This window comes from Sipha flava, unplaced genomic scaffold (assembly GCF_003268045.1).
Source record: "Sipha flava isolate LNK unplaced genomic scaffold, YSA_version1 101_pilon_pilon, whole genome shotgun sequence".
NCBI classification, from domain to species: Eukaryota; Metazoa; Arthropoda; class Insecta; order Hemiptera; family Aphididae; genus Sipha; species Sipha flava.
Genome location: NW_020271715.1, coordinates 854076 through 881211, shown reverse-complemented (window position 1 = coordinate 881211; position 27136 = coordinate 854076). Strand labels below are relative to the sequence as shown.

General features: G+C 29.7%; 2 protein-coding genes across 8 annotated transcripts in view; both read right to left on the bottom strand.

The window, feature by feature from the left end:
• The window catches only part of LOC112681124 (AT-rich interactive domain-containing protein 4B), a 61550-nt gene extending 56151 nt beyond the window's left edge, over positions 1-5399 (bottom strand). Inside the window, exon 1 of the mRNA XM_025551395.1 lies at positions 5251-5399. Within this exon, the coding sequence (XP_025407180.1) occupies positions 5251-5337 (87 nt within the window). The 5' untranslated portion in view covers positions 5338-5399. The remainder of the gene's footprint in view (positions 1-5250) is intronic.
• Positions 5400-14196: 8797 nt separating this feature from the next.
• Positions 14197-27136, bottom strand: part of LOC112680945 (potassium voltage-gated channel subfamily H member 2) — a 156138-nt gene continuing 143198 nt past the window's right edge. For 5 of the 7 annotated variants that reach the window (XM_025551184.1, XM_025551211.1, XM_025551225.1 and 2 more), the window contains 16 exons: positions 26998-27118; positions 26427-26587; positions 26214-26362; positions 25984-26126; positions 25711-25904; positions 25411-25634; positions 25211-25344; positions 24808-24903; positions 24625-24720; positions 24375-24557; positions 23745-23953; positions 23581-23684; positions 23374-23503; positions 16177-16235; positions 15198-15360; positions 14197-14403 (listed from right to left, as the gene is read on the bottom strand). In XM_025551184.1, coding sequence (XP_025406969.1) covers positions 14311-14403; positions 15198-15360; positions 16177-16235; positions 23374-23503; positions 23581-23684; positions 23745-23953; positions 24375-24557; positions 24625-24720; positions 24808-24903; positions 25211-25344; positions 25411-25634; positions 25711-25904; positions 25984-26126; positions 26214-26362; positions 26427-26587; positions 26998-27118 — 2259 coding nt within the window. In that variant the 3' untranslated portion in view covers positions 14197-14310. The remainder of the gene's footprint in view (positions 14404-15197; positions 15361-16176; positions 16236-23373; positions 23504-23580; positions 23685-23744; positions 23954-24374; positions 24558-24624; positions 24721-24807; positions 24904-25210; positions 25345-25410; positions 25635-25710; positions 25905-25983; positions 26127-26213; positions 26363-26426; positions 26588-26997; positions 27119-27136) is intronic. The other 2 variants (XM_025551201.1, XM_025551232.1) reach the window with 2 other exon arrangements.

Genomic DNA, 27136 nt, shown 5'->3' with positions numbered 1-27136 from the left:
TTCAAACGTTAAAAGCTTTTGGAAATAAAAATGTCAACAAACAATTTTCATAATAACCATATTTGTGGTTCAAATAAAAAGGAATACCCTTGTTTCGTATTTCGTTAGGGACTTGAACTTAAAACTGCCAATTTTATTCAATTGATATCGGAATAACATTGTACATTCATGTTAAAAATTATCAAGTATACTACCACTACAGTAAAGAATCTTATTGCAGTTAACATTCAATTTGAAATTGATTATTACCTGTTGCATTCCAAAAACGAATTAAGAGTAGATTTTACTTCTTAATATAGAATTTTTATTGAATAATGTTTATTGATTATTATTGATATAAATTTCTAGTGCCTATAATCTTTAGTTTTTTACTAAATAAAATAATACAGTGCACATGGTTTAACAAATTAATTATATACTGTTTAAAGTAACAACAATATTTTTTGTTGTACAGTATTTTGGATATTTTTAACTAGAAAATTATTATTATTCAAAGCACCTCTTCAGATAAATATTATTATCTGTCACATATATACATATTATTATAATATAACAACTGAATCTAATAGATTTTTAAACTATTTCTTTCTTTTATCCGCTTTCTAAACCATATTTTTTTAGTGGACAGTTTCTATTTCTAACTGTCTTTTGTCTTTTAAATGCTTTTAAAATTAATTTAATTTTGTTCATCCAATTGGACATATGATTTTTTTGTATTATAAGCAAGTCTGACATTATTATTAGTATCGGAATTTTAACTTGCAGAGTTTTTAGGAATTTTAATTTTCTTTGTGTTTTCAATAAGGCCATTTTGATGTTGAGTTTTAATAGATGTCGCAGTACTCTATTGTATATTATTGTACTCTTTTGTCAAATGAGACGAATGAAACTTCAAAAACGGAATGTTATAAAAATGTGAAATTGAGTTGAGAAATTTGTCTATATGGCTACGTTACTAAATCAAAAAGTTAGTGAAAAAAAGGATAAATATATTTAAAACAAATAGAGCTAGTTAAGAATTCACGAGAATTTTATTGCGTGTTTAAACGAAACTCTTATCAAAACATACGGATTATTATGTTTATATTTTTTATGTAACGTAAACAAAATCTTATGAAAATATATGATATTTAATGATATAATAGAGAAAGTACAGTTTTTGTATTCTTTGTCGGGGAAAAAAATTGATGTGTTATTTTGTTTCGGTCATTTTACTATATTAACAAATATTAAAAAATTAATCTTTAAAATATTAACTATTTATACTCAATATATCATTTAATTAATAACAGTAATAATAAAAATTTAGTATAAACATTAAAGAAAATATTGATATTCTTATTTTACTGCGAAAACACTAATATCCTAAATTATCACATGGTTTACAAAAATACAATATACAATATTACCATTGTACGTATTAGAATTTAATCCTCGAGTATGCCCATTATAATAATTTCTAAAATTAAAAAACTTTCGAAAAATATTTGCAATTAAATCATCCGTGGATTTTAAATGCAAGTGCATTAAAATATTAATGAAAATTATTTGAGATATTTTATAATGGACATTGACACCGATTGTCTTATGAAAATTCTCTATTGCTTTATGAATCCGGCTGGACATTGTTGAAATGTAATTTGCTTCGGATATAGTTGAATAGTATAGTAAATATGCATTAGGTAGCCTCATTAGTGATAATATTTTAATTCAGCTTTAAATAAAATAGCCCTTATAAGTAGATTTCAAAACGTAGTTAAAGATATTATTTAATTGATACATATATTTAATTGAAAATACATTTAATTTTGATGCATACTAACAGATGACATTTTAATGCAAAGATAATTTATTGAAACCCATTAGAAATAATGTAGACTAATTGTACATAAAATCATCGTCTTAAATGACAAATTATTATTGAAATAGAATTTGCATATGTATACCAAATAATTGTATTTTATTTTTTTAAAAAAAACTACCTGTGTATAGTTATAAATTAAAGTTAATAAGAGTTTTTAATAAATCTCTGTATTACATAATTTCACATAAAATTAATTAAGTATTTGTAATTTAATTGTTACAATTTATTTTATAAAAGTAGGTTTTGAAAAATAAATAGCTTAGATTTATACACCAATGATTGTCATTCCATGATGATTACTTTCAATGTCAAACATATTTATTACTTTGGAAAATTATACAGATATTTATGATTGCTTATTTTTTAGTTTTTTTTTTTTTTTTTAAACACTTTTTACATAATATTTTATGGTTTTTTTTCTCTTAAATTAATTTGTTTCTCCTTGCATTTCCAATGATAATACGTATATACCTAATAGTCAATACATATTTTTCATAATTATGGTTCGTATTTGTAATATTTCGGATACAGAAAATAAAAATAATGGGTTTCATAGAGTAATAAATGAGTACGCTTTTAGCAATTCATTGTTGTGGGGTGAATCGTGAATATATTACAATTTAGTTTTATGTAATAGCATGATTATACTCAATTTATTTTTACGATTCACATTATTAAAGTAAAATCGATCCAATGGTATTAGATGCTAAATCATCTTCTGTTTAAACATTTAAAAGATCCGTATTCAATTAAATATATATATATATATATTATAAATATAACTTTCGATAGCGAATAAATGTAAATAGTTGTTTTGTATATTCAAAATTAATAAACTATACAGATCAGTCCAACGGTAAGAATTCAAGTGCTTTTTATAGTATAGATACTATATTGATAGTAGTATACTGATACGATGGATGTAAGTATCTGATACTAATGTTGTATTTCGGCACTTTTTGAGCATCAGAGACTATGTGAAAAACTTTTTTCTATTAAAATTTTAATAATTTAAAATGATTGCTAATAGAATAATATTATCCTCCTCTGAAAGAATCTAAATTACACAACCATTTACAGAAATGGCGATTTATTAAATTCTTTTGGTTAACTTAATTGCTTGAACATTAGGAACGTGAGAGATGCGTTTCTATTATTTTTAAAAAAATAAATTAATACTTTGCATATTTAATGAACTGTACAAATATTTGTTTCGATTAGAATAGATCGGTTTTCCGTATCTACATACAAGAAGCTTTAGAGCTTAAAATCGACTTGAACTATTTAAACTTTTTTCTTTTATAAACAGTTATAAATTTATCGATGTGGAATTGGATTGTTCAATTATATTTAAAGTATCCAAAGTTTTTCGTTATAGTAGTTTACGATAAGACAAAAATGGAACAATAATTGATAGGTGATATTTTATGGAGCTCATAATTATTCTTATAATTAGTCATGTACCTTTAGAATTTTAGTTATAAAAATTTAATGAAATATAACTGATTAGATGACTGATATTATACGCTTCGAATCATAACTGGTGAAAAACGACAAAGTTTAGTTTTCAATATTTCCTTAGCAGCAAAAACCGTAAAAAAAAAAAAAAAAAAAAATTAAAAAAAATAAAATACAAAGTAAACAATTTTTTTTTTGAGTAAATTATACTTAGTTTATAAAAAATTACGTTAGTTAATAAATATGGTATTGAAGAAGTTAACCTTGTGAAAATATAAGAATTCTAGAAGCGAATAAATTAATTAATTGAAAAAGAAAATTATAATAATGAATAGTTAAAAAAAGAAAAAAATGGTACTAAAGTTTTTGAAATTTATTGATAAATAAACATTTATTTTTTATATTTATTTGATCATACTTTAAAAGTTTAAAATTATTCACGTGGATAAACCGATCCGAAATAAGTCAATAAAATTGTTTTTCTTGTACTTAAGAAATCTATTATTAATTATTTTTTTACTTTAAAGTGTTAAAATTACGCTGTTTATGCTATTCAAGTAGAATTTATGGCTTAAATATTTATGAACGTTCTTGAGTTTATGATATTATTTTATACATTTTTTTTTACAAATTAGTTGTTTGCGTTCTGATATAATACAACGAAAATAATTTAAAACTATAACAACATTAAGATTTTTTTTTTCAATATTAAATTAATTTAATTCTCAGACTTTCTTGATTGGTGTAAATTTACAAGAATATAATATTTCAAAAAAACTCTTATACTCCTCTTTCTTCTATATAATTTTAGGAAAATAAATTTTAAATTATTTTGTTCATTTTTATTTTTGAATAATAAACAGGGAAATTCATTTTTCCGAGAACTACTATAAACAAACTACATTTTAACTCATCCACATTGTTGAGCTTCAATAATTTATCATGTTTGGAGTATAATGTGTGTCTTTGTTGTTTTTCCTTATTTTGATTAAATTTTGTTGAAAAAAATAAAAATTGCACGAATGCGGTTCTTATAACAAACATTAAGTGAACCAGATATTTCGAATGAATTAGAAAAAAAATTCCTGAGTATTATTTATAGATATTTTCAAAGTATAAGCCTACCAAAAGATTACGTTTATTCTTATTGAAAATGATAAAATAATATTTATGGTTGTTAAATGATATTCGTATTAATAAGTTAATGATAATTTCGTGTTTATATTTTATTTACACTAAGGTAAATGTTGAAAATTCTATTTTCTGTTTGATATACATGGTAAAGGTCGTTTCGAATTGGATTGGAACTGTAAAATGTTAAACGGAAAAATTGACATTCATACTCTACCCTTTTAAGTACTATATATATATTACTTACATATTATGTAAGTTAAAGTTTAAAATGAGTTTGATAAACATGAGGAGAAACTGGAAAACGAGATAAAAGGTATTTTCTGTATCGCGTCGTACTATAAACTTAAGAGTTGATTTCTGCCGAGGTTCTGCAAAAGATAATCTGTGACGTGCAAAACGAGCAACGACGATATTAGAAAATAATTACGATGAATATAGCGTTACGTACGAACGAGATGTGAACGAAAAAATGTGGAAGCGTGAGATTGGCTAGTACGTTTCCAGAAGGGATCGATCACTCATATCGGTGGCGTACGAACGACGAGAAATCGTGAAAAGGGTAGAAGAAAAACTCGTCAAATCTTTAGGATGGAAACGACAACGGAGGGCGATCGAAATATTTGGGGTGACGGTTGCTACGATGCCGGAAACACGTTCAAGACCCGTTTTCCGTCGGCGGACCGCAGAGCGAAAAATAATAAGGAAAATAGTATACGTAACCCTTTCGGCCGAATGACCGTCTGGCGGGGGGTCGGACGAATGGGTAGGGCGACGGTGGTCGGACGAACACTTACGATTTTCGTGTTGAGATTCCGGAGCTGCGATTCGGCGTAACGGGAATCACGCTTGGACTTCCGGTGATCCGCGGATTTTGCGTCCATGTCGGCCGACGTACTACGTTGTACTGCGGTCGTCGGGAGCGCGCGCGCCGTCCCCCGAACAAATGTGTCGCACACGGTGGCGGCGGGACAGGAAACGACGGGGCGGGATACGTGCCCTGTGAAGGGGGTCAAGGGACGCGGAGGCGATCGGCGGGACCGGTGGCGCCACCGGGGTGGCGGGTGGAATGTGCGCGCGCCGGCGGTGTTGTTGTGACGGCCGCGGCGACCACCACCGGACTTGCGCGGTGACCACCCGTCACGAGAAAAGCTCGGTGGGAAAAGCGCGCGCGTCCGCCGAAAGTTCCGCGCCTTCACCCGTCGAACGGCGACTATTTGTCACGTGATTTCCGAGGGGGTCGCTATCGAAAGGGTCGCGAGTCGTACCGCGTTGCGCAACACCTGCACGAGTCCGCGTCGCGCGTCCGTCCGAATTACGGAATTACTAAATATTATTGTTGTTACCGTCGTTATTATTGTTTCTGTAACTGTCATCATCACAACGTTACGAGAATTTCACTTCCGGCATCGTTACAACGCAACCATTTTCATCGAAGTGGCCCTTCGTCATTAGAATGATTTTCTTTATTTGTTTATTTTTTTTATAACGTTTTTTTCAGTCTTGATCTGTTCGAATATACGAGTGTCGAATATCGTATTTATATACATACGAATTATGTGTACAAAGTTGCCCGTCGATAAAATTAGTTGAACCCGTTCACCCAAGTCCTTAAAATTCAAAAGCGTGAATTCAAAATTGTATTGTTTTCAAATGTCTTATTGATACCTCGTCATAACTATTTCGTACCGTCACTATTCACTTACGTTTTTATTTTTATTCACTAGGTTTCCGTCACACATGTTTATTTTTGGTTTGAATTTATATCAGCACGAAAGTTGTCAAATTATTTAACCACCCAGAGTTCACATTTCGGATTTCAAGTAAACTAGACATTTGAAGAATGACGCGAACGGGTGTAGCGTAAGTGAATTACACAGTTTTTTACAACGCTCCTATTGAAGATCGAAACGAAAACAATATTTCAACAAAATTAAATACTTAATGGGCGTACGGGTTCAAGCTTAAGCATCATCAATTCGTCCATAGATATCGTGAAAGTATAAAATTCTATTTTTGCTTTTTGGTCTAACGTCGTTATGATTACTTATTATTTTCTTTGGCACTCATATCAGAATTTCATTTTATCGGGTCATTGAACTATTCTCATTGGTTAAAACATTACTTAACACCATATTTTTGTTGTGTGACAATACCGCAATAGATTTATAGAAGATGATTATATTATCGTGTGTTGGAAAGCAGATATTCATGTGTGAGTGCGAATGTTGTAAATTAAAGTAGTAAGCCTAAAAGATCATGAGTTTTAGTAGTATAGTACGTGGAAAAATTTGTTACCACTGGCAATATTTTAAATTAATTCTGTAATGTTCAATTCTTCCAAATATGATGTTTCTATAGCCATGGCATGCATCGTGCAAAAATATAATATTTCAAGTGATACCCTTAAGTATAATTTGTATTATGTATCGGTTTTGAATAATAATTGTACGGCGAACTGTATAGGCAAATATGGTACATAACTGTTTTGGGAGCCAGTCGTTTTAAAGACATATCGTGCTGTTGTAATGCGTATCTCGTGGCATCGAGTGAGGCATCAAACGTGACGTTTCGATTTTCCGAAATTAATTTATTAATGCACATCATATTTATAATGTAAAAACAAAAATATCAATTTTTTTAAAAATTAACTCCGGTTCTTGCGTCATGGCCAAACAGAAGACTGTATTTAAACGCACAATGCACTAGGTTTTTATGAAATTATTTGTGTATCTTAGGTATTGGCTGATAATTGTATAGTAAATATAATAAGTAAAGTTATATAAAAAAAAAAAGTTAATGGTTTGAGGAAATTGTAACTAGTATATTGTACTTAATCAATAAAATGTTATAAATGAAAATATTTTTATTTTTTTTTTAATCACAATTTATCTCAATATTTTATTTTATTTATTCAATAGATATCAGAAGCCGAGTTATTTTGGTTACAATTGATTTTTTTTCTAACAATAAACCTGAATAATTAGAGGTGGTTCTCTCTTTTTGACGGTCGTTCTCCAAATGGCTATGTTTTCGAAACTAGTAGCCGACGGCTTCAATTTCTACGAGGAAGTTTTGACTAAAGGAACTAATTCTAACAAGTGAGATAAGAGTAGCTCGATTACTAATATTTTTTAAATAAAAAAAAATAAATATTTTTTAACTTTTTATAGATTCAAAAAATGCTCATATTATACTTAGTTTTTAGTGGGTAATATTAATTGCCCAGATTTTTTAAGTCGTTCTATACTCCAACTCTTAATACACGATGAGCAAACGCATTTAATCGAAGCCTGCAAATTGCCAACTATGCAAATAACACTTCCCGCGATAATATACAATATAAATCATGTAATAAATATTATTATTCTTATTATTAATATTGTCTTTACTATGTTTTATCTTGTCCATTATAATGATTGTAATGTTGTTATTACTGTAACAGGACCTTGATCGTTTAATACCAAATAAATAAATAAATTAATTAATATGAAAAACCCTTTGACGGTCAAGATAAATGGTGAGTTCTCATATAATATCTCATGCGTAATGAATACAATATTTTTTCCGACTGTCATTTTAACATTTTGACTTGAATGCCCCCAGGTTTTCTGTTTAATTGAAATAATTTACTGTATCCGTCCGAGTATCCGATCATGTGATTATAATTCAGTTAATTGTCATTTCGTTACAACGTGAATTCTATACACGCGTTATAGTAATTACCTGGTAATTTTTACAAAAAAAAGAAGGTTGCATATGCGTTGGGAACTAAAAATGTAGAAGACATTAATGTACAATCAATGATTTATATCAGAAATAAAAGCGATGATTTTGCTTTTTTTATATATAGTTCTTAGATATTTTTTTCTGCGCAAAGACACAAGGAAAATTCGTAACAGAGTTAAAAACCATCAAAAAAATTAAATCGAAGACAATAAGAAAAGAAGAGTAATAATTTATTTTGTCAGACTATTTTTTCAAAAATTTTTTTTTATAACACAGATCATTGAAAATAATAATTGTTGAATTTCTAAAACAAATACATTTTTCAATAAAATGAAACCTTATATCACATTTTTTTTTCTTGGAATATTAAATAAGGTAGACAATTTTGTTTTTACTCTTTCAAAAATAACTTTCGATTATTATTACACACATTTTTCGTATAGATTATTAACATTAATTTTCCATAAATTGTTATCAAATCATGTAATCTCAATATATATTTATAGTTTTAGATATAACACCTCAAGTTCAATAATATATACACAGAGTTCATTATATTAAATTCAAGTTAAGTTGAAAAAGAAGAGATGACGTATATAACATTCTAATTCAAAAGAAAATTAACTATTCATATGATTCTCGTATTTATTTTCTTTAAGAGCAACGTTAAAATAGGGATTAGTACAATAAAAAAACAAAATTTAAAATGTATTAAATTAATAGCATGCGGTAAGTAGGTGACATATCGAAATATCAGAGAAATAATTTTTATTAGGTTATGATATTAAAGAACGTTTATGTCTAGAATTGAAGGAATGCTCTTTAAAATCGATATTTTGTAACAAATATGGACAGTCAATTTAAGATTTTATAAAGAATATGGGAACATCGACATTTAATCTTATGGTATTCGGTGACATTAATCGAGCAATCGTGCACCATGTGCAATTTAATTAATATTAAGGTTGAATTAATTCTTTTTTAAGCCAAAAAAAAGTGTAAAACTTCTCTGATTTTGTTCTGATTTTTTTATCATACACGTTTGATCAATTTTCCGCAGTATATTATTTTTTTTTTATTTACCGGTTTGTTCTTGATTTCATAAAACTATGATAACTATAAAATAGTTCAATTGCGATGTAAAATGTAAATGATATCACATACTACCTAAGAAGTTACATTTGAAAAATAATTTATGTCATAAAATTACACTTCAAACGACCTATTATTATTATAAATATGTTTAAATTTCTGTAACCCACTATATTATTATGATAATAATATATTACAGCATATATATATATTTAACATAAAGTGTACTAATGTGTATTAAATTTTCCTCGATAGTGATATGAAGTCTAAAAACGTATTAAAACTTTAACCATTTACGAAGTTTATCATACTATCTACCAAGATGGATAAAGTTTATGTTTGACGTGGTAAATAAAATAATTTTATTACTTTAAGTATTGACTTATATATTTATCTCTTCTAATTATTTTCCATTTTTTTTTATTATATTTTTTTTTTTGGTAAATATTTGTTGACGTTTTATTGTTATAGCAATCGTAATAGCTGATTTTGTTCAATGTTTATATTATTTATTGCTACATTCCTTAAAATAAATTTAAACTTAAATTTATTTTTTATCAGAAACATGAAGACTATACTTACGCGTGATATACCAAGTGTACTTGGTTTCCAGAATATAAAACTAACATTTATTTGCTTGCTATTTCTTATAGGTTTTGTTGTAAATAAAAGTTTGAACTTAACTATGATTTAAAAATGCAATAAAAATATAAATATGATACTTTATTTAAATACTAAAAACAATACGATTGATAAATACTAAAATTTATTGTATGGTATAAATATAATATACTTTGGTGTATCTTAGTGTTCTTTAGTATGTTTTTCAATAGAAAACTTTGTTTATTCGATGCATTCGGAATGCAAATATTTTGAACTTCTCAACATTTTTTATACTATATAAAAAAATTACAAGACAATAGAAAAATATATGGTGTAAAGGTAGTTTTAAGTCAAGATAACAATAGTCATTAACTTGATAAGGTATAGAAAAAAAATAAATATTTTTGTCTAAATAAAGATAAAAATAGAACCTTATTATTTAGATAATAAAATAGATTAATTAGTTTTTTTGCTTATCAATAATAAAAACTCATAATATTATTCACTGGTGAATATGTATGATTATAATCGTTTAAATAAAATATTTTAGTCTTCTTTCAAAATCTTACCTATTGAATCAAAGCATATCCAGAATCCAAAATATTTAGCCTGTAAAATTGAACTTTCAAAATATTATAACATTGTAAATAAATGTTTATTATTTTATTAGATACTAATTTTTAAAATAAATTAGTATACCTATAGATTATTCAAAAATGTGTTACGTACTTGAGTGATCAATAGTAAATTAACTTGTTGAAAAAATGTATGATCATTATTTATGTATTATACATAAATAATGATCATACATTTTTCCAACAAGTTAATTTACTATTGATCACTCAAGTAGGAACACATTTTTTTTTTTTACTTTATTAACTTTCAACGATATGTTATTATAGTATTATAGTTCGGTGATTAAGCTTATAACACCCAGATCAAAATATATGTAATATCTGAAAATTATATAATTATATAAGAACTAATATCTATACTTTTATAATATAAGAAAAGACTAACACAGTTAAACAGAAATTTATATACTTAACACGATAGTGTGTTTTATCTTCTGCGATAAAACTCGGCCACATGAACCATCCCGACATACATCCTTGCCACCAATTATCTCCATTAAATTTTTGAATCCTTCCGTATACATATCCTACTAACTTTTTCACGTTATTCCTTACTACATCCTTCCATCTTAGAAGTGGTCTTCCCAGTAGTCTTTTCCCAGTAGGATTTTCTTTTAATACTATGCGTATGAGTGGATTTTGGCTACGCCAAGCATGCCCAGCCCATAGCAATCTTTTGTTCTTTATTGTTTTGAGTATACTGAGCTTATGGAAGTGCGTTTCTAATTCATAATTTTCTCTTATTTTCACTCACCGCTTAGCATGTCCTTTACTGGTCCAAAAATGTTTTGCAGTATTTTACTTTCCAGAACTAAGAGTTTTCTTTCATCACTATTCTTTAATGATCATGTCTCAGCTTCATAAATAATTATATGTTGTAATTATGTAATATATAATTGTATTTTTAAATTTTTTAAGTGTGATCTTTCTTTGAAAGAAGAAAATTATGATATTTTTTCGTAAATTGATTTATTTTTTTTAGTTCACAAGTTCGTTATAATGAATAACATTAAATAACATTAAATATGTACATTTCGATATATAAAAATATTTTATTTCTTTTCAATTAAACAATATTTGTTTTGTTCAGCTAAAATATTTGAAATATTGCAGGGTTCGTATTTTTTAATATTATAATATTAGCAATGTTTACAAGTGAACATAGGTACATAGTTTCCTTGATTACTTGATGTACATTGCAATTTAATTTTAATTAAAAAATAACTATAATTAATTTTTTTAAATAAAGTAAAATTGGTAATTTAAATTCTTAAAGAACATTGTGATTTACTATGCAAACTCTTTGTTCCAGATTTCCGCAAACCATTGTAAGTTGATAATTACAAGTACCTACTTATATGTTATTTGAACAGTATTAAATATATAGTTTATTTTTTAAGAATTTTGGTATTGAATAGTTCCTGACTAGCTATTTTTATTTACTTTGTGAGTAATACTTTAACATTTCTGATATTCATTTTTTTTTTTTTTTTGAGATTTGATAATATTTTACATGTACCATATTTGAAAATTCCCAATTATTTGGATTATGTTATTCAATTTTGCTGTTCAATATCTTATTTTTATATTCATATAAATTTAATTTTATAGCATAATTTTCGACCGTAGGTATATTACATTTCCAACGCATTTTAACTATCAGTGTTGTATTGCACTCAGCATTAAAATCAATTTCCTAAGTATTTAAATGGAAATTTATTGAAATGTATTCAGCATATATTGTATGTTAATGAAAAGTTTACGGTTATGCTCAGTGGTGTGGCATAGATATTTTATGTACGATATCGTGGTTGTAATAATTTGGTTAATTTTTTTTTTTTTTTGATCTTTCACTTAAACGTTTTGTTTATTTGTAAATGTTCTAAAATCTACTGAAATATACGTTTATATATTCCACAGGATATAAATTTATAAGCATTTAATCTATAAAATATACATATTAAAAAAAAATATACATGATTCGGCGAAGAAGGGATGGTATATTTAATAGAAAAGGTGAAGTACTGAATTATAACTTTACATTTTTGTTTGTAATTGCTAATTTTTTATGATGATTAATTATTCGATAAAAACAAATGAATAATTAATGCACGTATGATATTATAATATTATTTTATTGTTTTTTTTTCCAAATGAAACATATTATTATTTTTTAACATGGCCGGTAATTTTGTAACGACTGTAAATGATTGATGCAGGAAAATAACATAAAACTGTCAACCCGTCTTCACGTCTGCGAACACACGAATAAACCGCAGAGCAAACATTGATTTACAATTGAGGATGTGTTTTTTTTCTATTTGCTTTTTTTCATCCATCTACGCGAAATGTGTCAAATCGAACATTGGAATAAATCACGGTTTACGGGACCTTTGCGGTTTTCCTCGTTTGTACAACAGGCCCCGCTAGGAGCAGGGTAAAACTTTTTACGAACGTGCACCTGATTTACAATAAATACTTTTTGAATAAACTTTTTTTTTTCTACAGTTTATTTCGATCGATAATAGTACAACAATCGGTAAATAGTATTTTTTTTTATTTTTTTTTGTTTCTTCTTATTTTTGCGTCTCGTTGCAAATTTGGAATATTAAATGATCTGTTCAAGACTACAAAATTTGATTGTTCTTAATACATAATATATAGTTCAATAACAAAACGATATAAAACAAAATATTGACAGCGGTACACAAATTTTAACAGGAATATTATATTGGTATTCATTTTTCATATATATATTGTATTTTATTTTATTTTTTTCGTTTACTTATAAAATATAAAATGTAAAAACTTGACAATACCATTACATTAACGTGAGCACGTGAATAGAAACAATTTTATTATTATTATCATTAAACATTATTATTGCACGGACAAATTTTACGATTAAAATATTACATGACCATGAAATATATATATATATATATATATATATTACGAACACCGGAAAAATGATATATAGAAAAAAGCGAGGTGGACAGTCTACGGATTATTAAATAACAGTAAAAACGAACAGGCTATTGATACATTTATTAGTCGAATATGTGTCCGAATAAAATTATATAGGTAGTACTGTTGTAACCGTACGGGTTATCACAAAATCATTTAGAGCCAAACAAATGACTGGAGGCTGAATTCAATGATAATAATGATATAGAGATATTAATAAACGATCGTTAACTATTTACTATAACAGAGAGAAAAACAAATAATAATATACAAATGGCTTTCTAAAAAGCAAATGGTGTTTTAAAAATTGCTATTGATAAAAAATAAGCAAATTATGCCTAAAATTAAAGATACAAAAATTCAATATTTCGTATAGTTTACAGTAAAAACCAAGTATATAATACAATAATATAATAGTTCCCCGTCGGCCGCCTGTCTATCTAAAATTAAATTCGATCTTCTAATACCCCTATAAAAAATTATTCGTCTTTTATTTATTTATTTGTTTATTTGTTCATTTATTATTTATTTTTTACAGCGTATAAAAACCGTAAATAAGATTTAACAAAAATAACGCTAAATAAATGTGTTATTTTTTTTTTTTTTTTGTTTTATATATATATATATATGTTTTATATATATATATATACCATAGAAAACGTGTGTTTACGAATAAAATTGTCAATTTAGTGGAGGAAATATACGTTACTCGAGCGCAAAGCTTTCCGTGATTTATATTATGTAAAAAATGAAAATAAAAAGTAACGATAAGAATCAAAAACAAGCTCGTGTGAATGATCGCCCTTAGATATGGTGATGTTACGGTAGACGCTAAAATCCGGTTCCCTGTTGTTGTTGTTGTTGTTGGTGATGCGTTGGGCTCGTTGTTGTACTGCTCGTTCGGCTCTGCGTTTCGGATGTATCCTGCAGGACAGGAAACAAATAATGCAATCAACTTTATGCATAAAATCAACGTTTTTGAATTAAATATTAAACATGAGTTACTCATTTCATATGTTTGTATCATAAGTTTTAGGTATAGCTGACAATACACTGAAATATTTAGTATTTAGTTTATATTGTAAGTGTTATTCATCTTTGCATATATAAATATATACGAAAACGATATTCATACATCATTATAGGCAGATATAAATTTGAACGAATGAAAAAATGTTTAAGAAAAAATATTTATTTTGGTATGATAATAATAAATTACAATAAAATATCAATTTGTAAAATTTTACAAACGGTCTCTCAAAAATGTTAAAAAAAAAAAAAAACTAGTCACTTCTTTGTGGTGTGTTTTAGATGTTAAAGAGAATTTTCGTATGCTTTAACTAGGCCAAATAGTTATGATTTTTTAGTATTTGAATAAAATAATCAACCCTTGTTTAGTAACTATCTTCCTAGTGCAACTTCGACGTATATTTACCGTCCGAATGTTTTTATCGTAATCGAATTATGCTTATATCGAAAATTTTCGAACCGACCGAAATCGTAAAAGAATAAAATATTTTATCCTTCGGACCGTGTGATTCAAAAAAAAAAAAAAATCGCGATGCGAACACAGTTTTGCCGATAGTGTAAGCGAGCCACAGACTCACTAAAACAATAACGTTTCTAGGACCTAGAATGCGTCTGAACAGTAATAATGACATGCTAAGGATAATCGTGATGGTGTAGTAACCGTGATATTTATAGTTCGAGATACGTACCATTTCGTGTAACGAGTCTAGCCTGGCCAGTGGCGCCAGTGGCGTGAACTCAATCACGTTGCCCTCGTCGCTGGAATAACTGGTCGTACACCGTAAACTGGCAAACTGCTGTCGTTTCAGACTAGCCACCGGTGGAGGTGTCGTGTCCGTTCCGGTCAACGTGCTAAGTACGCATTGAAAAAAAATGTATGCAATTATTATATGGTTGAGTGTTTTTTAATTTTTTTCGTTCATTATTTCCCGTCGTGTTTTAATCAGTGGTGAGCAAACGAACGATAAGGCTCAAAAATCCGGGTTGAGGTCAAGGGGAACATTAGTATTGTCGTCTATAATCGGGATACGGGGGATAAATTATTTTGAAAATCTCCCGACATTTTGTGCATTACGTTAAAGCAACTTACGCGTAGATTGTCATATAAACTCTCTTTCTCTCTCTCTCTCCTCTCTATATACATACTCTATATATATATATATATATACGTGATGCGCGAGACGGCGAGCGCAAAAGTGTCTTAGGATCCCGGAAACGAAGCACTGTATGATCAATGGTGGTGCAATAAACCGTTGAAAATGTTTCGACCAGCCCATTAGCTATACATATAGATCTGCAGTTGAATATCGTTCGACTAGGTACCAATGTGCGATAATGGAGGTTTAGTTTATTTCAATAACTCTATAATTTTTCGTAACTCCGTGAATTATGTAAATTGCAAGTATATTTCGGTTTTTCGGGGGACACAAGCTTCGATGCTTGAATGCTTATGTTTAAATATAACGGTCGCTTTAGATTGGAAATAAAATACATAACCTTACACTGGGTAGAGGAGTCCTGAGTTAAGTTACCCAATACCTAACTTTTGTGTTCACAATTGAATAATGAACATTTTTTTTTTAATTTCCGCATCACGTCACTGTTTTTAAAATACGATTAGACTGTTGAACATAATATTACACCTACTGCTAGATTTATTACACTCACTTGGACGTATCGAACAGGCTGGCCGTTGGCGTATCCCTTATAAACCGATTCTGTTGGGTCTGCAAAACAAAAGATAACACTTCATAATAATTGCAATCGTATACGATTTATTTTTATATCTTAATTCGATTTTTCATTACGCTACATTCACAATGTTATAAATTCTGATTCTTGACCACTCAATCTACAGGAATTACTTATATCAACCTTTTATTAATAAATCTCCTAAATTTATTTCTGAGAGTTCAATAAAATAGATTACACACTATTAAAAGTAATGATTGAAAATTCAACTAATCTCAGAAATTACATTTGACATTTTAATTTTGATATTAAAACAGCAAAGTTCGATAAACTTAATCAATCGTTGAAAACAACATTTGTTATAATTTCGTATCTGATATTTGATTTTATTACGCACTCAAACTCCAAAGCGAAATAGTACGTACGCTCTTTGATTGATGTGATGCTTTTTTTTATTTTTAATTTTTCATGCGAATTAATGTCAATAACGTATGCATAACATCAACAATAGCCTTTAATCATGCCAATATGCCAATGAAATATGAAAATATATTGAATCTCAGCAAACCCGCTCCCTCATCGTTTTAGTTACCGCACATACGATTATATTACGATATAAATAATATGTGATACCATCGAAAGATCTAAGATTACATTACAGGACAAAGGATAAAAAAAAAAAAAAAACATTTAGCTCGCCGCAGCCCGTGAATGGGTATTGGAAACTTTTCGATGTTTCTCATTGGATGATGTAGAATAAAAAAAAATATATATATATATATATATATATACTTTACACGTAAAATAAACAAACGGAAACACGAAAAATACTAGAAAATATTGCACCGGACTGGGGAGGTAATCAATAATAATCATGTCAGATATGGCGGATGTCTTCAACGCATTTATCTGCAGAAAATTCAATACGTCCGATCGCACGAATCAAACGCCGAACAGTGAAACGTGACGTTTTTGTCGACGCAGAATACGCGATATTACTTTATTTTATTATCCAGGAACGGGTTAAATGTAATACCGTGGTTATGGTTAAATGATTTTTATAACGCACACAGAAATCTAAACTTATCAATTATTATATCCACCACAAAATGTTATAAAACCCCTATAATTGGTGTCCATCGTGACTTCAAGAGATTCCTTTAAGAGAAAAACTGATAAAAACCCGAATATATTATAATTTTAAAGTAAAAATTTTTATGTGGAACGTAAATGATATTAAACTTGTGAAATAAATCAATGACCGAGTGAATTGCGATTCACTTATGTTCACTTATGTTATTGAAAATTGTGAATAATATATTTTAATTTGTATTTTTCCATGAAAAAACAAAAAATCATTCGAAGTTTCGCAGTAGGTACTCTCTTATTCATTACAATAGTATAATTTTTGTTGTTTTTAAAAATTTTAATGAAAAAGGAAAAAATCTCTTCGTGAAAAAAAAATTAAATTTAACTTTCTTTAAGTGCCCTCTAGATGTATAATAAGTGGGTTTTTTTTATTATACTTCATTATATATGATATTTTTCTCGGGTCTTGTTAAAGTTACAAAAAGTACACGGTATAAACTATTTCGTTTGAACTAAATTACAAGAATAAATAATAGTTTAAAAATATTGAGTATTCGTAAGAATTTGATTTTTAGTATTAAATGAGTTGTAATATGTAATATGAGTAGTAATCGATCGATTATTATACATATGCGTTCTGTATAGTTTAAAATGAATGAACACTAAGAATAATGTTTTTACCGACAAAATTCATAAAGAGTTGAAAAATTTAACTTGCAATTCAGACGAGGGTAAAATAAATAATATTGGTACTGTTTACTCGGCGAAAAACGCTGTTCGATTTATCATTCATGTTATTTTCGAATAAAATCCATAATAGGTATACCATATAATAGGCGCACTGTGTTATGTTGACCGTTGTATAGATGTGAGGAAGTCATAACGTACAAATAAAACTTACATTAGAACGTGTGTGACCAATCGTCGATTGAAATTTGCTATTATTTATTAGCTAGTTATTTTTTCATGATAGTGCGTATTTAAGTATATTACACGTAGAGTCGAAATGTGTAAGAAACGTTTGTCTGCGACCGTCTTGAACAGATTTCAGATGAATCGATTTTTACGGAACGCACCACAAGAGTATCCGAACGTAAATTGTGTCACGAATTTGTCATTGCACAAAATACATTGGCACGTAAACAATACCGCACTGGTGCTTGAATCGGCCAAATAGCCAACTAGGGGACGCAGTTCACTAGATAAAAAATAAAAAATAAAAATAGAGTTTTTTTTTTTATCAATTTTTCAATTCTTCGCTCAACTTTCACGATCGCAAGAAACCTTCTTAAGTTTTTAATCTCATAAAAGTATCGAAAATCTTACACTACCGTGCATTGTAATCCAAAGAAAAAAAGTATATTATATAATGTGTACGATAAACATTTCTGAAAAATGTACGAAATACGCATGTTCACCCCGCGTCTTGTCTAACTCGATTGCAATCTGTGTAAACAGTGGTTCATAAGCTTTCTTGAAAACTGAGTTCCTACGGATTTGCATCGGCAATAATGATATACAAATGTCCTAGTGTTAAGTTTGGGAAATTTCGAGGAACATTCCCAAAACTAAGAAATTTATAGAACATATTATATTTTTTTATTTTTTTTTAAACAACGTTTCATCGAATCATATGTTGTAATATTTAATTTAACTCAACAACATATTATGTTTAATTAAACTTAGTTGCCAACGATCCGAAGAACAAATATTTTACACCTTAAATTTTAAGGCATAAAACATAAGAGCAGAGTAAGTAAGATGATTTTTGGTTTTGTAATTTTTGAAGTATCTAATACTTTTTTTTTTAATTATAATAATGATGATAAAATAATAAGTTTTCGAAGTCGAAGTCGGCTTATACAATTTCTTGATTTTGAAGCATTGCCGTTCAAATAGTTTCGTATAAATTAGGCCCTCCTCACACGGGGATACTCAAAAGAAATTGCAATCGTCTAGGTACTAGGAGACTGGATGATTAGGCAACAACAGTTGCCGGTTATCTTTACACACAATATGTTAAATTTTTGTTTCTAGTTTTTTAAACTAGTGTCGCCCTATCATTTCGACAGTACAGTTCAGTTTTTCGTATTATATGTGTACATTGATATTTATGCAGTAAATAAATTAAAATAAATACATTTTTTATAATGTCTAGTAGTAATTCTGGTAGCGACGAAGAAATCATTTTTTATCATTACTATAAACACCAATTAAACAAACGCAGAAGAAAATGTTGGATCAATCCTTATAGCTCGGGATACTTTTCTATTTGTTGCACAAATTTTATATTAAAATTTTGATCGATGTTATATTATTTTATTATGCACGAAATAATAATTACCAAGCAACTCGATCGACCGAAGTAGCGAGGAGACCGGCATGTCTAGTCGCCAGTTGACTATTCGCGTCAGTTTATCAGTCGCGGCGACTTTAGTAGCGCCGTCTGAATGACGTCATTCAAACACACACGAGCAGTTGCCTAGTCGCCTAGTCTCTTAGTATCTAGGTGATTGCAGTTTCTTTTGAGTATCCCCGTGTGAGGAGGGCCTTAATTTTTTTTAAGAGAAATTTCCCGGTAAGTATGAAGAATATTTCGGTTATGTCCATTGTTACTGATAACATTAATTAGGGAACGTATTTAACAGCACATTGCTAGTCAACAATTTATCAAACAACGATATTTACACCGCTAGCAATTGAATTTTAATAAAGGCTCGGTCCGCAGGAGCATGTTTTTGGAAAGTACTTGCCGAGCAATAGATTTCTGGATTCACTGTTTGGAAATTACTACGACGTATAAACTACGCAAGTCACGCGATATCAATATTTTCCTCCAGAAATCCCCTGTAACATACAACCTTAGTAAATTGTACGGATACGTATTATATAGTAACTATGCGATTCTATGCACAGAGAATAAAAAATAATCCGATGCGATGACGGTGGCAAGATTTGTTTCCACGACGTTTCACGAATATAATAGCTGAAGAATTATTTCATTTCTCTCTCTCTCTCTCTCTCTCGATATTACGAATCCGTACTGCGGTGAAATGGACAGTTTTACATAAGAAAACGCATGCTACGCAGATTCATGCAAATATCTCGTATTGGTATCGTATACGAACGGGGATTGACGGGACGCGCACGTGTCCATCATACACGTGGCCATTTCGGAATCCAATGTAATGGGGTAAATATTAATTTAATAACTTATACACCCCGACCGAACCCGTCTCGACGGTGTTATCGGTTTTCATTAGCACAAAATCATCGGCGCGAGTCGAAATGCAAACGCAATAACTGTTCCGTGTAGTTGCCGCGTTCGTCCTCGGGTTTGTTTGCTGACGCCGTTGCATATGATTATTATTGCTTTTACGCGTTCCACGCAAAATGCTATCGATCAGACGGCTTTCTGCGGTAAGCTTTACCGTTGCAACGTTTCGCGGGAAAAATGATTCACAAAAACGTTGTTTATTACCGCCGCGGATTCCGCGATACGTATGAACGGATAACGTTCTTAGATAATAAATTATGTATGCGATCTAGAAAGTTTCTCGTTCAGTCTCGATGATGCTTAAGTTTTAAGTGCGTACCGTACATATTACATTTCATCCGTTTTAGGTACGTTTCAAAAAACCTCTTTCCGTAAACGGGGTTGATTGAGATTTTAAATCGCTCTTGATATTATCTCGTTACGGTTATTGGATAAAACACACAAATTATGATTTGTAGTAAGTATACCCAACATTATTTGGACAATGAGATTAATAAAGTTTTGATCGTCTATAGATTTTTTTTTTTTACGATTTTAAATTAAGTTGGTAATAGATTAAATATATGGAGTACTTTTTTTTATGACGCTTTAATCATTTGACGATTATATTTTTATTATATATTTATTTATTTAGTATTATTCTTGAAGAGTAATATGGTACGAAAAGTAATTCATATTAATATATAATTACCAAAATGTACAGGAAATTGTATATTTTTTTTCTATTGATTAATTTTAATGCGTACCTGGAAACAAATTTGATTCACGTTCTACTGAATCAAATAATAATATTTTTACTTTGTATACATTAAAGTTTTATATTTTAAATCCATATTTTTGAGATTTTAAGAATAGTAATACTTATTTCACTATATTATCGAATTATTTTAAAATATTAAAATTAAGGGATAGATAAATTATCGACCTATAAAACTGTGTTTGTGTCAAATATTATTGGGTTCAAGTTTGATCAAATTATAAATAACATTGTATCACAGCGTTACTATATTCATATTGTAAATAAGTTTACAATATTAAAATATTATAAAATGTAAAAACAACTAATAAGAATTAAATAATTATAAATTATAATTAATTTTTAATTTTATTACTAAAATTAAAATACATTTTTTCTTTACATATTTGAGTGTTTTTATTAGCTAAAATTCATATTCTGGAATTTTTAGTGCTTGTATATATGTTACAGTAAATTTAAGAACATAAAAATCCGATCCGTACTAATATTACATTTTAGTAACTATAAAGAAGTATATATTTTAAGATTTTACATTAGTAAAATAGTAATTTTAAACAAAACATTATTTCATGATATTAATATATGTTTAAGCGAGTTATACATAACAAAATTATTTCTACCTGAATTAGGTAATGAGAACATTTTGTGGACGAAAGACGTTAAATTATGGTATTTTAAAATTAATTCTTCTTAATATTTCTGGACAGTAAATTTTATTATTTAATAAATATATATATATAATCAACTTGATTCAGAGTTTGTCATTTTCTACTGAATTAACGTTAAACCATTAGTAAGTTATGTGTTTTCTAAAGCTATTTTAGTAGTTACTATACTATTTACTTTTTTTGGCTGTATGTACAAATTTTCAGAAGGTTTTCGTTTACAAGAAATACCGACTATTTGATGATTGATTTCTTGTTAAGCACACCGAATATAGTTTCAACAAAGTTGGTCAGAAATTAAAACCTTTTCGTTTTGAACTTAATTTATGTGTATAGATTAGCGGAATACGTACGTTTCACATATTGCCAAGAAATTTGTTCGATGCTTACATTTTATAAACATAGCCATTATTGGCTAAGTAATGAATAAAAATTGAATAAAAAAATGTATGTTCAAGTTCAGTTACAATAGAACACTACTCGTCATCGAAGATATACAACTAATATACGGAGATAAATAAGTGCTATAGTATTAAGAACTATAATAATATAGCGTAGGTAAATCGTCACGTGTTTGTAAACTGTCAGTGTATATTCGATGATTATTAATTTTTTTCGATAGACTATAGTATTCTACAAGATCGTGGGATTTTAAAATATATAAGAATGATAAATAAATGTTGCAGTTTAACTATTAAAATCTAACTGGATAATGTTGATGAAAATAAAACTTAAGTACTATATTTTCTCGGTATAAAATATCTTCATTATCGTGCTATTTCATTATAGCCATTGTCAATTCAATTTTAAACTGACAACAATTGATTGAACGAAATGAAAAAAAATTGGATTTAGGTGAAATGGATCCCACCCAAAAAAATCTTATTATTTAATTAAAAGCGAATAATCCAGTGATACAAAATACAATTCATAAAATCAAAATGGATCAATTGTTAATTGTTATACTAATTTTTTTTCGTTGCCAAATATTCTACTGAATATTATAAAAAAAATAAAATTATTCATTGTTCAATAGAGGTGGATTAATAATAGAATAATGAAATTGTAATTATTATTTTTTTCATTATTCATGTAATTTTACGTATTATAAATGATGTATTAATGTATAAATTATATACTGTCACAGATGTTATCTATGATCATACAAAATATCTGTATTATTTCATATGCTCATAATGCACAATTTTCTATGATCAATCAGTAATCGAACCTTAAAATTCTAAAAAAAAAAAATCTCCTTTTTGTTTTTAAAATTCCATCAAACATAATTTACACGGAGTGCTTACTTTTGCACAGATTTTTAATGTACGCGTAATGTCAACTTTCCCAAAGACTATACTAATCTATAGTATATTAGTGTTTACCTGACAGAGATCGTGAGGCTGGGAATAACTGCGCCTAGGAATGGTACCTTGAGGATCAGACGACTGCCGCATTGGAGACGCTTGCTGTCGACACCGGCTCTCGCTTTTCATTTCATCTTGTGACGAGCTTCTGAAACGAAATAATCACACTCGATGAGATGATTCGATGGCACAATAATTTTCAGTGATAATTTCGATGTAATTTACCTGAATTTCACGGCCAACGTGGGTCTAGGCAAATGATCGCTGGTTGGTATGCTCGATGTTTTCTTTATAGGTGACGGCCGTAATCTACATCCATCTGTTCGTGACTGTAAAAGTGATTACGAGTTTTACACGTGAGCACAGGAAAAATGTCAACGACGGCTTACTTCTGCAGTCAAAAACTCGCCGTTTTTATGTTTTAATATGTGCAATATCGTTTTGATATCATTAGACACAGACGTTTCCAAATTGTCAAGCTGCCTGGAGAGTCTGTCTATGCGATGATGCACATCGGAGTGCCCGCACTGCGAACATGTTATGACACGTTGCGGTGATGGAGGCGTTATCACAGTCGTATTATTAGCGATCACAGACACTGGAATAAGAAGGTCAGTATTAACTGAGCAGACAATATCATTGAAATATAAATGCTACGTTGTGTTTCCGTTCATCGAATCTATACGTTTTAAACTCTGTAAAAAATTACCTTCAAACAGATTGAGACAAATATTTTGTTAAAGTTCGTACCAAAAATTTAAATAAAATTAAATTTACAAAAGTGTGTATCAATGTACATATTTTGGCTACTCGATTTCACTTAGGTAAACTATTGTGTTAAAACTCAGAATGATGCTTATCATTGACAGTTAATTACTTACACAAATCATCTAAAAATTAAATAAGCTTCACCCCATTATATTCTTTTACTAAATTACAAGAGCTTTTAACATAGATATTAGAGTTTTTGATGACTCCCAAGTTTTTGTTAAAAACTTTAAATAATTTCAAGGACTCACTAGATGTGGTGGGAAAGGGAGGGGTTTGTGCTTTACAAGCGGAATGTAAGGGGCTCTGGGCCGTTGGGGTCCCGTAATGCGACGACGCAGTCGTACTGAAACCAGCTGCTGTCATGTTCTGCACACTAGTATGTTCGCTGCTATTCGCCTTGTGCTGTTGATGCAGTGTAGACGATTCTGAAACTATAGACGGTTTAATATCACATCAAATTTGAGGACGATTTTCGATTGACGCTTAAATGTTTCTTACTGGGCAACTGGTGCTCGAGTAGTGGCTGATTCTCGTTGCACTGAGATGCAAATAAGTGTTTGTGAGATGTTGAGGTCTTTAGACCACCAGCGTTTCCTAAAATATGCACGCAAAACAAAACAAAAATATCTCAATCGGTAAATTAATAGACAAATAATAAACACGTTAATCCCATTTATTTACCAGGTCTCCCATTCTCCTCGTCCCTGCCATGTTGTTTTTGCGATAGGCCATGCAAGCGAATGTCAGTCACACTACGTTTGAGTTGGCTGAACATGCCTGAACCCACCCAAACAATAAAAATAACAAATAATCATTCACCTTAAAGGAAACGCTATTAGTTGTTGGGGTTCGAAGCGCATAACAAAGCTTAGGTTACTATATCTTAGTTAACCTTTCGTACAAGCAATAATATTAATAAAATTAATAACAACAATGAAAGAGATTCTAAAAACTACTTTATCGTCCTTTGGCTAACCACCAACCATCTGTAAGTATTTATTAATACTCATCGTCTTATTGACATAAGTAATAAAATACTTGCCTAAGAAACATGGGTTAGATAGGTCAATCGGAATTAACTTACCAGAAATAGAGTTCAAAGTCGAGCCCCGTGTTTGTATTGCTTCGTCGTCGAATTTCAAATTCATCGGCGTTACATCTTGGCCAGCTTTGTCTGTAGAAAACTCAAGGATACCGTGGCCTTCTGCGTATTTTTCACTGCGAAAATAATACAATGGCTTTAGTTATATAATTTTGCAGAAGAAAATATGGGGATCGATTTACTTGTTGTTAAACTCGGACATGACGTTATCGTTGTCAGTTGTGTCATCTCTTAGCGGTTCTGATGGGCCGATACAGCTCTCCGACACTCCCCTATGAAAACTGTGGTAGTATTTCTTCGTCGCACCAATGTTGGCCGTGCCACCGATCGGTTCTTGTGAACTAGATCTTGACCTGATTTTTCTGCTGTATCTGCCCGCTCTGGGGTCTACGCCAACTTGCGTTTCCTAATGTCACGGAGAAAAACATGGATGTCAGTCTAATAGTACATTCAATGGACTACTATACCACTCGTCTACTCACATCTCGCATGTAATATGTTATCTCGAGATTTTCTTTAAACGAATGATAGAACTCCGGATACAAATCTAGGACCTCGAGAAGATCGTTTCGGTCGATCTTATGCAGGTCACAGTAGGTCAGCGCTCGTACGTTACAGCACGACTTACCGATGGTAGCATGTTTACATGGATTTTCACCAAATATATCGTTTTTACCTAAAAAAAAAGAGAAAAAAACAGGTTTTGGACCATCAAATATTTCGTTTACCACCGAAACACCGGACGCGGAACATACTTAATATGGCCATGACTACGTTATCTTTTAAAATTTCGATAGAGCCACGTGATATAAAGTACAACGATGTGAGCACGTCTCCTTGATGTACCAGGGTGTCGCCGGGCGGTGCATGTGTCGTCCGAAATTTCAACGACAGGGCTCTAAACGTTTATGTGCAAATAAATTATTAAAAACATTCAGTATTTATACACCATGAAATGCGTAAAAATCACCAGTCAATCAGTTACCTCAAACACCCGGGTGATGCACCATTGAATGCCGAACAGTTTTTCAACAGATTTCGGTTGAGATGGAGACAGATGTCGGCTTGTAAACATTCCGGGAAACCCTTAAGTACACTGTTCATGTCTATACCATTAGTGTAAGTCCAAGCGTGCTACGATTTTATAAGATAGTTATGGTAAAGGGCTTTTTTCGGAAAAATCAACTGAAATATTTACTTGGAAATATTCTTCGAGTCTTTGCCTCAATGGATTTGGTATTTGATGAAATCTAATGAATTCTCGGACCCTGAGCATCTGAGTGTGATACCTGGCTGTTCCAGAGTATAGCCTTTGTATAATTGCGGATACATTACCGAATATACTGGCATACATAAGAGCTGAAAACCAACGAAAGGTTGATAACTTGATATTGTATTTAAACATTGAAAGGCATCAATTGCAGTGTATCCATTAATAAAAATAAAAATAAATTAACGAAAAATGCTCTTAATATTTTATCGAAAACAACATTCAGCTCTTACTGGTATATAGTATATCATAATTGCGGTAAATTTGAAATTTGAGAAACCAAATAAATTTTTTTTTTTTACTTTATCATTTTCGTGCTATTTAATATCTATATAAGACGCGCACTAATATGTTTCTTCGATAGAATAAAGAATATTTTTCCAAATTTTCATTTGAAAACTGAATAACAATTGTCTAAACGTAAATAAAGTCCATTATGTTCATGTACACATAAAATGTCTCGGAATAGAATAACATATAATCAAATCTGTTCACTTACATCCTACGAGCATCACGCATATAGTGAACGCTTTTTCCGCATCAGTATTGGGTGCCACGTTACCAAACCCCACGGAAGTTAATGAGCTAAACGTAAAATACAGCGCGGTGATGTATCTCGACTGAAACAAAAAATAAAC